This window comes from Elephas maximus, chromosome 7 (assembly GCF_024166365.1).
Source record: "Elephas maximus indicus isolate mEleMax1 chromosome 7, mEleMax1 primary haplotype, whole genome shotgun sequence".
Classification (NCBI taxonomy): Eukaryota; Metazoa; Chordata; class Mammalia; order Proboscidea; family Elephantidae; genus Elephas; species Elephas maximus.
The window spans coordinates 115,621,345-115,637,303 of NC_064825.1; the positions used below are offsets into that span (position 1 = coordinate 115,621,345).

A 15,959-nucleotide genomic window follows, 5' to 3' on the forward strand; every position below is an offset into this window, starting at 1 on the left:
GCAGGAAACAAAGTTAACATCGAAAAATCTGTTGGATTCCTATGCATCAACAAAGAAAACTTGGAAAAGGAAATTAGGAAAACAATACCATTTATAATAGCCCCTAAAAAGTTAAAACACTTAAGAATAAATCTAATCTGGGACGTAAAATACCCGTATAAAGAAAACTACAAAACACTATTGGGAGATACCAAAAGAGACTTACATAAATGGAGAAACATACCACGCTTTTGGATTGTGAAAATGTCAGTTCTACCCAAAGGGATCTACCGATATAATACAATTTCAATCCAAATACCAACGGCATTCTTTAACAAGATGCTAAATTATTCACCCACTTTACATGGAAAAGAATGAAGTCCTGGATAAGCAAAACATTATTGAAGAAAAGAAGTAAAATAGGAGGTCTCACAGTACCTGATCTCAGCACCTACTATACAGCCATGGTAGTTAAAACACCTGAAACTGGTACAGATAGATCAGTGGAACAAAATCAAGTACACAGTCATAAATCTATCCAACTACGGTCAGCTGATTTTTGACAAAGCACCAATGTACATTGAATGAGGAAAACTAGTCTTTTTAAAAAACGATGCTGACCAAACTGGATGTCCTTGTGTAAAAAAATGAAACAGGACCCATAACTCACACCATACAGAATGATTAACTCAAAAGGAACCAAAGGCCTAAATACAGAACCTACAATGATAGAGATCATGGGGAAAAAAAAAAAGAAAAGTGTAGTTGTTCAGATTGTGTGTCAACTTGGCTGGGTCATGTTTCGCAGTGTTTATAAGGGATCACCCCTGTGATGGGATCTGCTGTAAGTAGCCAGTCAGTTGAAAGACTGTTTCCCTGGGCATGTAGCCTACATCCAAAAATAAGAGGGTGTCTTGGGTTTTGCTTTCTCTAGATCCTGCAGCTCTCTCCTGTTCATCTGACCTTCAGTTATTGGGAGTTCAGCTAGCAGCTTACCTGCAATATTTGAATTCGTTAATCTTCACACCTGTGAGCAAAAGCCCTTCTCTCTGACCTGCTGATCTTGGGTTCATTATTCCTTATGGCTTTGTGAATCAGGAGAAGCCTCTATTCTGATCCACCGACTCGGGAGGTACCAGCCTCCACAATCACTTAACTCATTTCCTTTATATAAATCTTTCTCTCTCTCTGTCTTTATTTTTCTATATATATACACTTTACTGCTTTTGCTTCTGTAGAGAACCCAGCATAAGAAAACAGGTGAAATGCTAGGGGCCCTAGTTTTTGGCATAATTACAGTATAAACCATAACTAACAAACACCAGAAGATAAACTAGATAACTGTGAGCTACTAAAAACTAAACCCTTAAGCTCATCAAAAGGCTCTGCCAAAAGAGCAAAAAGTGAACCTATAGACTGTGGGAAAAAAAAAAAAAAATTGGCAATGACATTCCTGACACAGGTCTAATCTCTAAAATCTGTAGAATTCTAAACACCTCAACAACAAAAAGACCAATAATGCCATTATAAAATGGGTGAAGGATATGAATAGACACTTCACCAAAGAAGACTTGCAGGCAGGTAACAAACACATATGGAAATGTTCACAATTATTGGAAATTAGAGAAATGAAAATCAAAACTACAATGAGGTATCGTCTCACTCAGACATCACTGGCAGTAAAAAAAAAAAAAGTTGGAGAGGTTTCAGGGAGATTGGCACTCTTGTGCACTGCTGGTAGGAATGTAAATTGGCACAACCACTATGGAATACAATATGACACCTCCTTAAATAGCTAGAAAAAGAAATATCTTAAGATCCAGCAATCCCACTCCTAGGAAAATATTCTAAAGAAATAAGATCCGTCACAGAAATACACATATGCACAGTGGTGTTCATTGCAGCATTATTCACAATAGCAAAAAGATGGTGTGTACACACAAAGGAATATTATGCAATGATAAACAACAATGATGAAACATTGAACCTTTTTAAACATCTTGCAATGTAAATGAATCCAGAGGGCATTATGGTGAGTGAAATAAGTCAATCACAAAGGACAAATATTGCATGAGACCACTAGTATACAAATGCAGGAAAAGATTTACATATAGAAAAAAAGAACCTTTGACCGTTATGAGGGAATTGAGGGGTGGGAAGAGAAAGTCACTTAACAGTTAACTCAGTAAAAGGAAAGACAACATACAATATAGATGAAGGTAGTACATCTTGATGAAAGTAAAGTTATAGAAGCTTCCTGTTGTTGTTGTTGTTGTTAGGTGCCCTCAAGTCAGTTCTGACTCATAGCGATCCTATGCATGACAGAACGAAACACTGCCCAGTCCTGTGCCATCCTTACAATCATTGTTATGCTTCAGCTCATTGCAGCAGCCACTGTGTCAATCCACCTCGTTGAGGGTCTTCCTCTTTTCCGCTGACCCTGTACTCTGCCAGGCATGATGTCCTTCTCCAGGGACTGATCCCTCCTGACAACATGGCCAAAGTATGTAAGATGCAGTCTCGCCATTCTTGCTTCTAAGGACCATTCTGGTTTTACTTCTTCTAAGACAGATTTGTTCATTCTTTTGGCAGTCAATGGTATACTCAATATTCTTCTCCAATACAACAATTCAAAGCCATCAATACTTCTTCAGTCTTCCTTATTCTTTGCCCAGCTCTCACATGCATGTGATGCAATTGAAAATACCATGGCTTGGGTCTGTCGGTGCACCTTAGTCTTCGAACTGACATCTTTGCCCTTAAACACTTTATAGAGGTCCTTTACAGCAGATTTACCCAATGCGATGTGTCTTTTGATTTCCTGACGACTGCTTCCATGACCGTTGATTGTGGATCCAAGTAAAATGAAATCCTTGACAACTTCAATCTTTTCTCCATTTATCATGATGTTGCTCATTGGTCCAGTTGTGAGGATTTTTGTTTTCTTTATGTTGAGCCCCAATCCACACTGAAGGCTGTGGTCTTTGATCTTTATTAGTAAGTGCTTCAAGCCCTCTTCACTTTCAGCAAGCAAGGTTGTGTCATCTGCATAACGCAGGTTGTTAATGAGTCTCCCTCCAATCTTGATGCCCCGTTCTTCTTCATATAGTCCAGCTTCTCATATTATTTGCTCAGCATACAGATCGAATAAGTATGGTGAAAGAGTACAACCCTGACACACACCTTTCCTGACTTTAAACCATTCAGTATCCCCTTGTTCTGTCTGAATACTGCCTCCTGATCTATGTAAAGGTTCCTCATGAGTACAATTAAGTGTTCTGGAATTCCCATTCTTTGCAATGTTATCCATAATTTGTTATGATCCACACAGTCGAATGCCTTTGCGTAGCCAATAAAACACAGGTGAACATCCTTCTGGTATTCTCTGCTTTCAGCCAGGATCCGACTGACATCAGCAATGATATCCCTGGTTCCATGTCCTGTTCTGAAACTGGCCTGGATTTCTGGCAGTTCCCTGTCGATATACTGCTGCAGCCAATTTTGAATGATCTTCAGCAAAATATGGCTTTCATGTGATATTCATGATATTGTTCTATAATTTCCACATTCAGCTGGATCACCTTTCTTGGGAATAGGCATAAATATGGGTCTCTTCCAGTCAGTTGGCCAAGAAGCTTTCTTTCATATTTCTTGGCATAGAAAAGTGAGCAACTCCAGCACTGCATCTGTTTATTGAAACATCTCAATTGATAATTCCATCAATTCCTGGTGCCTTGTTTTTCACCAATGCCTTCAGAGATCTCCTGTTTCTTCATCTTTGGCCCTAGGGGTTGTTGCATAAATTTGAATAATAGTCATATTAACTGGTCTTCCTTGTAGGCGTATGGATATTACCCTATCACTGATAGACAGCGTTGTACTTCAGGATAGATCTTGAAATGTTCTTTTTAATGATGAATGCAACACCATTTCTCTTCAAGTTGTCATTCCCAGCATAGTAGACTATATGATTGTCTGATTCAAAAAGCCCAATACCAGTCCATTTCAGCTCACTAATGCCTAAGATATTGATGTTTATGTGTTCCATTTCATTTTTGACGATTTCCAATTTTCCTAGATTGATATTCGTACATTCCAGGTTCTGATTATTAACAGATGTTTGCAGCTGTTTCTCTTTTTTTTTAGTAGTGCTACATCAGCAAATGAAGGTCCTGAAAGCTTACTCCACCCACATCGTTAAGGTCGACTCTACTTTGAGGAGGCAGCTCTTTCCCAGTCACCTTTCGAGTGCCTTCCAACCTGGGGGGCTCATCTTCCAGCATTATATCAGACAATGTTCCACTGCTATTCATAAGGTTTTCACTGGCTAGTGCTTTTCAGAAGTAGACTGCCAGGTCCTTCTTCCTAGTCTGTCTTAGTTTAGAAGCTCAGCTGAAACCTGTCTTCCATGGGTGACCCTGCTGGTATCTGAATACTGGTGTCATAGCATCTAGCATCACAGCAACAGGCAAGCCGACACAGTACGACAAACCGACAGACACATGGGGGTCAGAAGCTTCCTAGACACATCCAAATACCTTGAGGGACTGAGTCACTGGGGCTGAGGGTTGAGAACTATGTTTCTGGAGACATCTAGGACAATCGGAATAACATAGCTCATAAAGAAAATGTTCTCCGTTCTACTTTGGTGAGTAGTGTCTAGGGTCTTAAAATCTTGCAAGTGGCCATCTAGGATACACATATTGTTTTCATCCCATCCAGAACAAAGGTAAATGAAGAAAACCAAAGACACAAGGAAAATATTAGTGCAAAGTACTAATGGATCACATGAACCACAGCCTCCACCAGCCTGATCTCAGAAGAATTAGATGGTGCCTGACTACAGCCATCAACCCCTCTGACAGGGATCACAATAGAAGGTCCCTGACAGAGTGGGAGAAAAATGTAGAACAAAATTCAAATTCACAAAAAAGACCAGACTTCCTGGTCTGGCAGAGACTGGAGAAACCCCAAATACTATGGCCCACTGATACTCTCCTATCTCAGAACTGAAGTTACTCCTGAAGATGGCACTTCTGTCAAAGATTTGTCAGGCATATAAAACAAACAATAAGACATGTGAGGAACGTGCTTCTCAGTTCAGGCAAGAACGCAAACCAAATGGGCAACACCTGTCAAAAGCAAAGATGCAAATGCAGAAAGGGACAGGAAACTGGGTAAATGGACACTGGGAACCTGGGGTGAAAAGAGGAATGGGAAAAGAGATGACGCAATGCTGGGTTTGGAACCAATGTCAAAAAACAATTTAAAAAAAAAAAACAATGCCATTGAGTCATTTCCAACTCATCCCCCCCATTAGTATATAAATTTTTGAATGAGAAATTTATCTGTGCCGCGAATTTTTGCCTAATCACTATAAAATGAAACATAATAATAATTAAAAACTTTTCTTCACCAGAAGACTTTACCAAAAAAGTGAAAAGATGAGCTAAAAAACTGAGAGAATATCTTTGGAAATCGTATGTTTGTTAAGACCTGCTTCAAGTTAAAACAAAGAGGTTTAAGGGTTTAAAACAATTGCAGTTAGGGAATTCCTTAGCTTATTGAAAATGGAACCAGGTAGTCCTGGGGCAGGTTCTTTATACATGTATTCTTATGGGGTAAAAAGAGGAACTAAACCATAGGGAGGGCAATTACAGGAAAGTCAATAAGCATTGTAATAACCACACTCTGGTTGGTTATTGATTATGAATAATACAGTTAGTGACTACAAATAGTTTCACAGGATGCTTAGATCACAGTCACAGGATGCTTACATGTATTTTCTTTGTCTGTCTTGAAAAAGTATCTTGGTAACTGCACCCAGACAGCACTCTTCCTGAGTACACGTGTTCTGAGGGGTGCAGACAGTCACCTGGTTAAAACCCCTCGGGGCATATGGTTTCACATCCTTGTTTTGAACATCAAGTAAAAACATGTTTTTCCTCAAAAACACAGCTGTTAGTCTAGAAATCCAGATTAAAACTAGATAGCATAGCCAGCATATTACGCCTCTGTCTCACTGACTGCCCTGAAAGTTGCCTTTTCCTGAAACCCTAAGCTCTAATCTTTACAGGAGTAGATTGCCATATCTCTTCTCCCACAGAGCCACTGGTGGGTTTGAACCCCTGACCTTTGGGTTAGGGCTGAGTGCTTAACCATTGGGGTATATAGTATTGAGCAATTTAACCTCTGAGAGTTTTTGTTTCCTCATATATGAAACAGGATATTGATAGTATGCTCTGTTATGTAATTACTTGGGTCTTAAATGTGATAAAGTTTGTCAAAACTTAACTCAGTGTCTGTCACACAAAAAGCATCAAAGAAATATGTTATTATTAGTAATAGTATCATATTATTATTATTGTTATTTGTCTTTATTGTGATTTGCAGTATTTGGTTAGTTTTCAGAAAATTTGAAGAAGCAGATAGATACTCCATGGATCAAAATCCTGTGGAATTCACTCCAGAATTAAATTTCTTTGGCATATTCAAGGAATTTGAACTTCTCAATTCACAGTATATTAGCATGACAAACATTCATAAACATCTCTTACAAATACATCCTACAGATTTTAGAAGCATTGTAGGGTCTGGTCCAGTTGCTCATTGAGACTCCAAGCGTGTTTTGAGTTTGGGTCAGTGAAATAGGACTTTTGCACCTATTAACTTCCAGAAGGCATCTTTGACATCTTTGTTCCTAAGGCTATAGATGAGGGGGTTCAGCATGGGGTTGACCACTGTGTAGAATACAGAGGCCACTTTGACTGTTTGCCGAGAGTGTTTGGAGTTAGGCACACAATAGAGGGAAAGGATGGTCCCGTGGAAGATGGTGATGGCAGTCAGGTGGGAGGCACAGGTGGAGAAGGCTTTGCGACGTCCACTGGCAGATCGGATTTTTAGTACAGTCACAAAAATAAAAACATATGAAGTGAGAATGATTAGTAGTGTACTCACCTCATTGAAGGTGGCAAACCCAAAAAGCAGAAGGTGAGGAATGCGTATATCAGAGCTAGAGACAGCTATGAGAGCAGTATACTCACAGAAAAAGTGGTTGATTACATTGTGTCCAGAGAAGTCTAGAAGGAGAGCATAGCAAAGGAGTACCAAGGAGCCAAACAACCCCCACAGATATGAGCCAGACACCAGGAGGGCACAGAGTCTTTGTGACATGACCACTGTATAGAACAGAGGATTGTAGATGGCCACAAAGCGGTCATAGGCCATCACTGCTAGCAGGAAGGACTCAGTCACCACTGCAGTGCAGGACAGGAAGTACTGGAGCATACAGCTAAAGTAGAAGATGCTTTTATCTGCCATGACCAAGTTTTCAAGCAGCTTTGGAGTAATGGTAGAGGAGTAACAAAAATCAACAAAAGAAAGGTGACTAAGGAAAAAGTACATGGGGGTGTGAAATTTGGGGTTAATCTTGATGATCACTATCATCCCAAGATTCCCTACCACGGTGACACTGTACATGATCAGAAACACAAGGAAAAGAGGAATCTGAAGCTCTGGGTAATCTGTGAATCCCAAGAGGGCAAATGTTGTCTCCACACTCAGGTTTCTTTCAGCCATCACTGTACTTCCTTTGAAGGGAAAGGCGTGGGAGGAGAGTGTTGTTCCTGTCAAAGGGGAAGGTTTATGGGGGTGAATGACAAATATGTTTTGTTATGGTAGAGAAAAGAAAGTGAGAATAAAGAGTTATTGGAACTAGTTCTCTCTCTCCATAAGGAACATGCCTTATGCAAATAGCTGCTATGTGTATGCCAAACCAAGCTGAACATTTACGAATTTCCATTGCCCTTTGAAATATTAGAATACGGGTTTCCATAGAAACACTTGTGATACTGAGTGTGTAGAAGTTATATTCACATGTACATTAGCTTTTTCCTTGCATGCACAAGTACCATCAAAGGCACATAACTGACACTAAGCAAATACATACATACATATAGGACATACATACAGTACATAAGCTAGCTAGGTTCTGTGAAAAAAAATGTAAAATGTTTGTCTCAAAGAATAAAATATACTGCTGCTATATTTTGCCTGTATTCTCAAATCAATTAAAATATTTAAAGGAATATGCTTGTATTTTAAGGAGAAAATGAAATACTAAAGAACCTAGGAAAAAAGCAGTGCAATTTCATTAGCACTTTTTATTCCATGAAGACTACTACTTCTTTCGAATATCTTGATTGCCCAGTGGTTGAGGCTAAGGGGGATAATGACTTCATTTTGACATGAGTGGAGTGCCCACTTTATTAGGGTTTATGGCTTAGCTTGATGTAAGGCTTATCTTCTGTTACAACCCAGGCATTATATATACATACATACATACATACATATATATATATATATATATATGAGGAGCCCTGGTAGAGTAGAGGTGGCACGGCGGTTAAGAGTTTGGCTGCTAACCAAAAAGATGGGCTGTTTGAATCCACCAGTTGCTTCTTGGAAATTCTATGGGACTGTTCTACTTTGTCCTATAGGGTCGCTATGGGTCCAAATCAACTGGATGGGAATGGGTTCAGTATTGGTTTGAGTAGAGTCGTGGTTAAAGTGTTCGGGTGCTAACTTAATGGTCAGCGATTCAAAACTCCAGCTTCTCCATGGGATGAAGATATACTTGTCAGCTTCCATAAAGATTTACAGCCTCAGAAATCATATAGGGCAGTTCTACTCTGTCCTATAGGATTGCTATGAGTTGTAATTGTCTCAACAGCAGGTGATAAATATATAGGTATATGTGTATGTATATGCACACATACATGTGTACATGCATACATGCACACATGTATGCATGTATACATGCATGTATGTATATATTTAGCAGTTCCAAGATTTATCAAATTAGAGTTATAACAGGACTAACTAGAAAGTTATGTTTGCATATAAATTATAACTTGTTGACTCAATTCTTAGAAAAGTTTATTTACCAACTTAAGGTGCATATAAAGAGGATAAGGATAAATATCCATTTTTAAGCAGAAAGTTTATTCTATTCTTTGTGAAATTGCTGTCAATGGATAATAAAGATAAATATTTCCATATTAACTTCTCTCTTTAATATGATGGGGCTCAGACTTAGCAGTTACAGTGACTTAATATTGAAAGAAAAATCAGAGAAGACCACAGTTATCACATCAGGAAAATAATATTTTCACTGGTTCATTAAAAAACCTGAGGCAACTCACCTGCTGCAGAGAAACAGGCCACCACTGTCCTGTTTCTCTGTAAGCCGAGTGTTTCGGGAGCACTGCAGCTATTACATCTACCTCTACAGCCCTTGGGACTCCAACTCTGGGGAATCCCTAGCATCTGTGTCTCAAGCCAATTAATTAAGGCAAGTGCCAGGTTCTTTGTACCATTGTTAATGACTGAAATTTCCTTGTAATCGCATAGAAAATTTGCAGCATGAAGTTGCCTACCAGGCTTTATTTGCACATTACTAAATGTCCTATGGAATTAATAAAACTAAGCTAAGGCAGGATTTCTCACATCAGAGATCCTGGCCACATCTATAATACAATTGCCTAGAATTCTAGGTTATGAACTTTCCTAGGCCCAAATCAGAAGTCCTAGGAATGGGACACAATCATACCCACATTTAAGAAGGAGCTTGGGTGACACGTATAAACATTGAGGCGTAAAAACCACTGCTAAGTGCTAAAATCACATTGGTAAGATGGTAGGATCTGGTGCTTTTTTTTTTTTTTTTTTAACAATCTTGGTGGCATAGTGGTTAATAGTTTGGCTGCTAACCAAAAGGTCAGCAGTTTGATTCCACCAGGTGCTCCTTGGAAACCCTGTGGAGCAATTATACCTTGTCCTATAGGGTCGCTATGAGTCAGAATTGACTTGACTGGCAACGGGGTCTTTTTTGGTACATTTAATAGGTTTAGCTCATTCATCCATTAAGTCAACATATGTTTTAATATCTTATCATGCTGATTATTTTACATTTGCCTCTACATGTCCATTTTCTGCTTTTCTGTCTCTTTCAGTGTGTTCCTTTGCTCTGATATGTATGATATCAGAAGGTTGATATCAACGTTTAAGGTTCTATGTCTTTAGCAGCCGGTATTCTTTCTAAAATGATGTTACTAAGAAGCTATTGGTGTTAGGAAGGAGAGAGTTTGACACATTAGACTGTGAGGTTCATAATTATGATTTTTAATTTTTGTTCCCTTGGTTACCCATCAAGACTGTCACATAAAAATCAACATTTTGTCTTCACACTCAGTGATATCATGTTTACCATCACTTCCTGTACAATAACAAACATATATATACGGCCTTGGGGAAAAAGGAATAAAGAACTTGGTTGAAGTTTAGGGATAGTGCCTCCAGGCTCTTATTGCTAATTCTCCTATATGCATACCCCTAGTCAGTTGTAATTTTTCAGAATTTCTCTGTAACTATGACACCCATATTGCTTAAGTCAGATTGAAGAATGTTTTTTTGTTTTTTGTGTTTTAATCATTCACAATGTCAATATGTGAATCAAGGAATTTGAGTTTTACAGTTTGATGTTTACTTATTGTATTAGTTTCTTAGGACTGCCAAAAGAAATCACCACAAGCTTCGTAGCTTAAAACAACAGAAATTTATTTGTTTGCAGTTCTGGAAGCCAAATGTTTGAATTCATGGTACTGGCAGGGACATGCTCTCTTTGAAGGCATCAGGAGAAAATTCTTCCTTGACTCTTCCAACTTCCGATGGTTCCTCGTGTTCCTGGGCTTGTAGCAGCATAACTCCAAGTTCTGCCCCCATCTCCACATGGCCTTCTTCCCTATGTGACTCTGTGTCCTTGGCTACTTCTCATAATGAGATTCTCACTGGATTTATGGCCCAGCCTAAGAGAGTATGAAGGATTCCTGGTGGTGCTGCAGTTAAGAACATGGCCCAAAGTTTGGCAGTTTGAATGCACCAGCTGCTCTACAGGACAAAGATGTAGCAGTCTGCTTCCATAAAGATTACAGCCTTGGAATTCCTGTGGTGCAGTTCTACTCTGTCCTATAGGGTTGGTATGAATGGGAATTGATTCCGTGGCAATCAGTTTTCATTTTAAGGAGGTATGATTGTATTTTTAATCTTAGCTTAACTATGTCTTCAAAGACCCTATTTCCAAAAAGGTCATATTCTGAAGTTCTAAGTGGGTATGAGTATTTTGTGGGGAGACACTATTCAATCCACTACACTTGATTCACTTCACATACAATTCAAAACTATTTTGCTAAAGATTCAAGTAACTGGAAATCAAATTATCAGATAACTGGTGTATTGCAATAGATGTAAAATTCAGATGGGTACATTGACTAGATAATTTGAATTAGCATCTCTTCTAGAGACACTGAACAATATTGAACATCATAAAGCAAATTCTTTCCATAAATAAATCAATCTTCAAGATTGTGTTGTGCTGTTCATTAACTTTCTGACAGTCTCCTTCACATCTTTGTTCCTGAGACTGTAGATCAGGGGGTTCAGCATGGGGATGACCACTGTGTAAAGCACAGATCCTACTTTGACGATGAGCCATGAGGTTTTGGAATGGGGTACACAATAGAGGAACAGGACAGTCCCATGGAAAATGGTGATGGCGGTCAAGTGGGAAGCACAGGTAGAGAAGGCTTTTTGGCATCCCCCGTCGGAAGGCATTTTTATGACAGTAATGAAAATGAAAATATAAGTAGTGAGGATGATCATCAGGCTGCTCACCTCATTGAACATGGCAATGACAAAACAAAGCACCTGGTTGATATAGGGATCAGAGCAGGAGACAGAAACAATGACAGAGTGCTCACAGACAAAGTTATTTATGATAGTAGAACCACAGAAGGATAACGCCAGAAGAAAATAAGTGAGTGTCAGGGAAGCAACTATACCCCATGCATAGGGCCCGGCCACTAATGATGCACAGATCTTTGGGGACATGACAACGGTGTAAAGCAGGGGGTTACAAACTGCCACAAAACGGTCATAGGCCATCACTGCCAATATGAATGTTTCTGCAATTGCAAATATACAAGCCAAGAAGAACTGCATGATGCACCCTGTGAAGGAGATGGTTCTGTCTCCCACAACCAAGTTTTCTAATAGTTTGGGTGTAACTATACTGGAGTAACAGAAATCAACAAAAGACAAGTGACTGAGGAAAAAGTACATGGGGGTGTGGAGTCTGGGGTTGATCCTGATGATCACAATCATGCCCAGGTTCCCCACCACAGTGACCATGTAGATGGCCAGGAACACCGTGAAGAGGGGCACCTGGAGGTCTGGGTATTCTGAGAAGCCCAAGAGGGTGAATGTGGCTTCAGTACTCTGATTTCCTTCAGTTAATGCCATGATTGTTGCTAGAGAAATTCTGAAGTAAAGATAATAAAAATTAGTAACAATATTAATGATAATAACATACTTATATAACATTTACCATTTCAAATATTGAGCTAAAACATTAAAATGTATCAATTAATTTACATCTCCAAGTAACACTATAAACTATAAAACAGGTAGCCCCATAATTTCCTTAAGAAAACTGATGTATATGTAAGTGAAGGACCTTGTTTAAGATTACACAGTATAGTCAGTGATGAGCTGGATTTTGAACCCAGGAAATTGTTCTTGAGTGACAGAACTTAAGTAGTTTTCTTCAAGATAGCAGTTTCAGAAAACATGTGCATTTCACCATTCTGTCATTCTAAAAGTTCATGTTTATTAATAGTACTAAGAAAACAAAGAATGTAAATTTAGTGCTAAAGGAAAAATTATAAAGGTAAGATCAGAAGAGGTAGGAGACATAAGACCACCATCATTAGAATACTGAGACTGAGACTCATAAGAGATAGCCTGGCTCAGGAAAACAGCATTTGTAAATGCCCACAATATTGTTTGAATTTTGCAAAAAATACATGGATGTTTAAGGGGATATGCAGGTTGCATATTGCTGTTGAGTCCTATTCATAGTGACCCTAAAGGACATAGTAGAATGGCTGGCACAGGTTTTCCAAGGCTGTAATCTTTAAGGAAACAAACTGTCCTATCTCTTCCTGCTGTTAGGTTTGTGAGTTCGAAACACTCACTTCTCAGTTAGCACCAAAGCACTTAGCCACTGCTTCCCCAGAGCTTCTTAAAGGAGACATAACCTTGTATATCTACAAGTTATTCTTTGATTCTTTCCTGAATGTACAATTACTTTAGGGTTCTAAAATTAATGTAACACCCTGGTAAAAACAATGAGCTTACATTTTTTTTGACATATTGCTCTTTTAGTCCTGTGTTTTCATTCTCATTTTAGTCCTTTCTTATTTAGTCATCTGATGCCCTTCGAATACTCATGTGGTCCACTTCATCATTATTTTTAACTCTCCGTTATTTATTTTTTTTTATTTTTAACTGACAACAATACCGGGAATATGATCTCGTTCAATGCTCATACCCAAACCCAAACCAAACCCAGTGCTGTCGAGTCGATTCCGACTCATAGAGACCTATAGGACAGAGTAGAACAGCCACATAGAATTTCCAAGGAGTACCTGGTGGATTCCAATTGCCTACCCTTTGGTTAGCAGCCGTAGCACTTAACCACTACGCCACCAGGGTTACCTCAACGCTTATAGACTCCCTGAATCAGAGGGGAAGTTACAATGTATTTCCCCATATTTTCCAGAGCACGTTTACCAATAGTTATATGCTCATTGCCGACCAGTCCATTCCGACTCACAGGAATACTACTTTTTTAGTTATTTTTCAGGGGTTTTGACTAAAGCTATATTTGTGATAATCTTTTTTTAGGCGATCTTTGTATGCGTTATTTTGAAAGAAAATGAAGTATCTTGTAACCACAGTTTATAATCAAAATATAGAATAGGCCAAAAAAAAAAAAAAGTAACCAAGAAGAAACACACCTCTGAAATTTCCAGGTTAATAAAAGATTCTTAATGTGAATTCCATAAATGAAGACAGCATGCCAGCGTTTTTGCATTGCTCAAGGTTGAAAGGGATTATTATATCCTTTAGAGTTAAAAGATTATTTCTGACTCAAAAAGAAAAAAAATGTATTCCTATATGAGGAAGAGGAATAGGCTGGAGATTGACAAACAGCCCCTGAGTCAGCATAATGAAAAAAGGATGGGCTTTGAAAAAATTTAATTTCAGGTTCAGAATTGCCATCAGCTATGTGATATTTTATGAATTACTCAAATTTTCTGAGCCTCGGTTTCTTTACCAGTAATATTAAAAAAAAAAAAAAAGATAAAATAATCCATAGCTCATACGAGTGAGAGTATTAAATTGGAAAATCATGGTAAATACTTAACTCAGTGTAATAGTTGTGGAATTCAATAAATCTAGGCTTCCCACTTTCTCATTTTTTAATTTTTAGTGTTGTTATGAATTGATATGATTTTTAAACTTTTATATTATTATAAAACTGATTAGAAATAGAGGAAAGGCCAAAGTTTCTAGCAATAGATATGAAGGTACAATTTGGACTTTTGGCCTCTTTAGTCTTAAGTCACCAGTTCCTACCCTTCAAAACATTTTCCCTACTCTCCCCTTTGATTTCGTACCACTATCTGGCTCTCTCTGGTTCTCCTTTTCTCATCTCAGGTTGGTTCCTACAGCAGGGATGTCAAACGTCAACCACTCATCTGATGCATTGTGGTAGCTGATGAACAGTCCAACTCTCTGTAGTGATCTTACCCAACACTGTGAAATCATCAGTTTCTCTGGCCCTGGATTACTGTGGTTATTATGAGAGTCTATGGCTCGGAAGACCTCACTTGTTCCTTATTACCTATCACAACAAATCTGACTTTCTCTGCTCTATTTACCTAAAGCCTTACTCTAGCTATTCCCCACTACTCGTCCATCTGCAGTCATGCTGATAGTCTCAGGCCCTCATCAACAACACGTATTCATTCATTTGCTTATTTTATTATTCTTTTTATTTTGAATAGTCTCTTTCCTGGTCTACTACTGCAGCATTTGTAACAGATAAAACATTATATCAAAATGAATAGCACAAGGAAATGTTCTCTCTTTAATCCAGAAATATTTTCCACATTCTCTACATACCTCCAGACATTACCTTTAGGAAAACAAAATTTTATGATATATTATGTTCATGATTCTTTTATGCATAGTATTCTTTTCTTTACAATATAGTGAGGTTTTGAGAACATATCCACATTTTGATTTTTTTGGTTTTAACTATATTTTCAGTGTGCCTGTATTATATCAAGCATATGATGGGTAGTTTCAAAGCAGAATTCAGAATGACACCCCAGGGAAGGAGGAAAGGAGTAGAGCTTAGCAACCTGAACTTGCGGTACATGGACCTGGTAGATAATATGGTAGATAATTTAGAATAACAAAGGGAGTTCCTGGTATCAAAGGTTGCAGAACCTCAATGTCCCCCATGCACTTCTGAAAGATAAGACAGGATACATCACCCAACCTGAAGACAGCTCATCTGAAGATCCACGTCCTATTACTAATACTCTCCAGGACAGCTCCCACTCAGAATTCAAGCATTCTTAAAAATAATAAGTAGGTAAATACACAGGAGTCCACAATAGATTTCAATGAATTTTCCAGGAATATGATTTTCCTTTCTTAATACCCAGAAAAACTCAAGAGAGCACAGAAAAAGAGAGAGACAGAGAGGATTAGAATCTTACCTCTATGAACAAAATGTAAGGCTTATGTATGCTTCCAGAGCCTTGGGAATTTAGACACTAGAGAATATTTACTGAAATGTTAATTTTCAGAACATAAACCCAGCAATTAGATGAAATAGTCTCCCATGAGCCATTCTGGAAGAATATAATTTCCTCCAAATCACTGGAAACAATGCCACATCAAATATGCTTCATGAATTTCTTTAAAAAAATCAATTAAATAAAATATGCCAATTGACTTAGAATACATGGTAACTACAGTAAAACACGAAAGAAAATAAAAATTAG

At 38.3% G+C, this 15,959-nt stretch overlaps 2 protein-coding genes across 2 annotated transcripts; both read right to left on the reverse strand.

The window, feature by feature from the left end:
- Positions 1-6,618: 6,618 nt before the first annotated feature.
- LOC126080481 (olfactory receptor 5D14-like) lies at positions 6,619-7,557 on the reverse strand. Its single transcript, XM_049891694.1, has one exon. The coding sequence runs from the start codon at positions 7,555-7,557 to the stop codon at positions 6,619-6,621; it is 939 nt and encodes a 312-aa protein (XP_049747651.1).
- A 3,837-nt stretch (positions 7,558-11,394) lies between these two features.
- On the reverse strand, positions 11,395-12,336 carry LOC126080482 (olfactory receptor 5D13-like). The gene has a single exon (XM_049891695.1). The coding sequence runs from the start codon at positions 12,334-12,336 to the stop codon at positions 11,395-11,397; it is 942 nt and encodes a 313-aa protein (XP_049747652.1).
- Between the last annotated feature and the right edge of the window lie 3,623 nt (positions 12,337-15,959).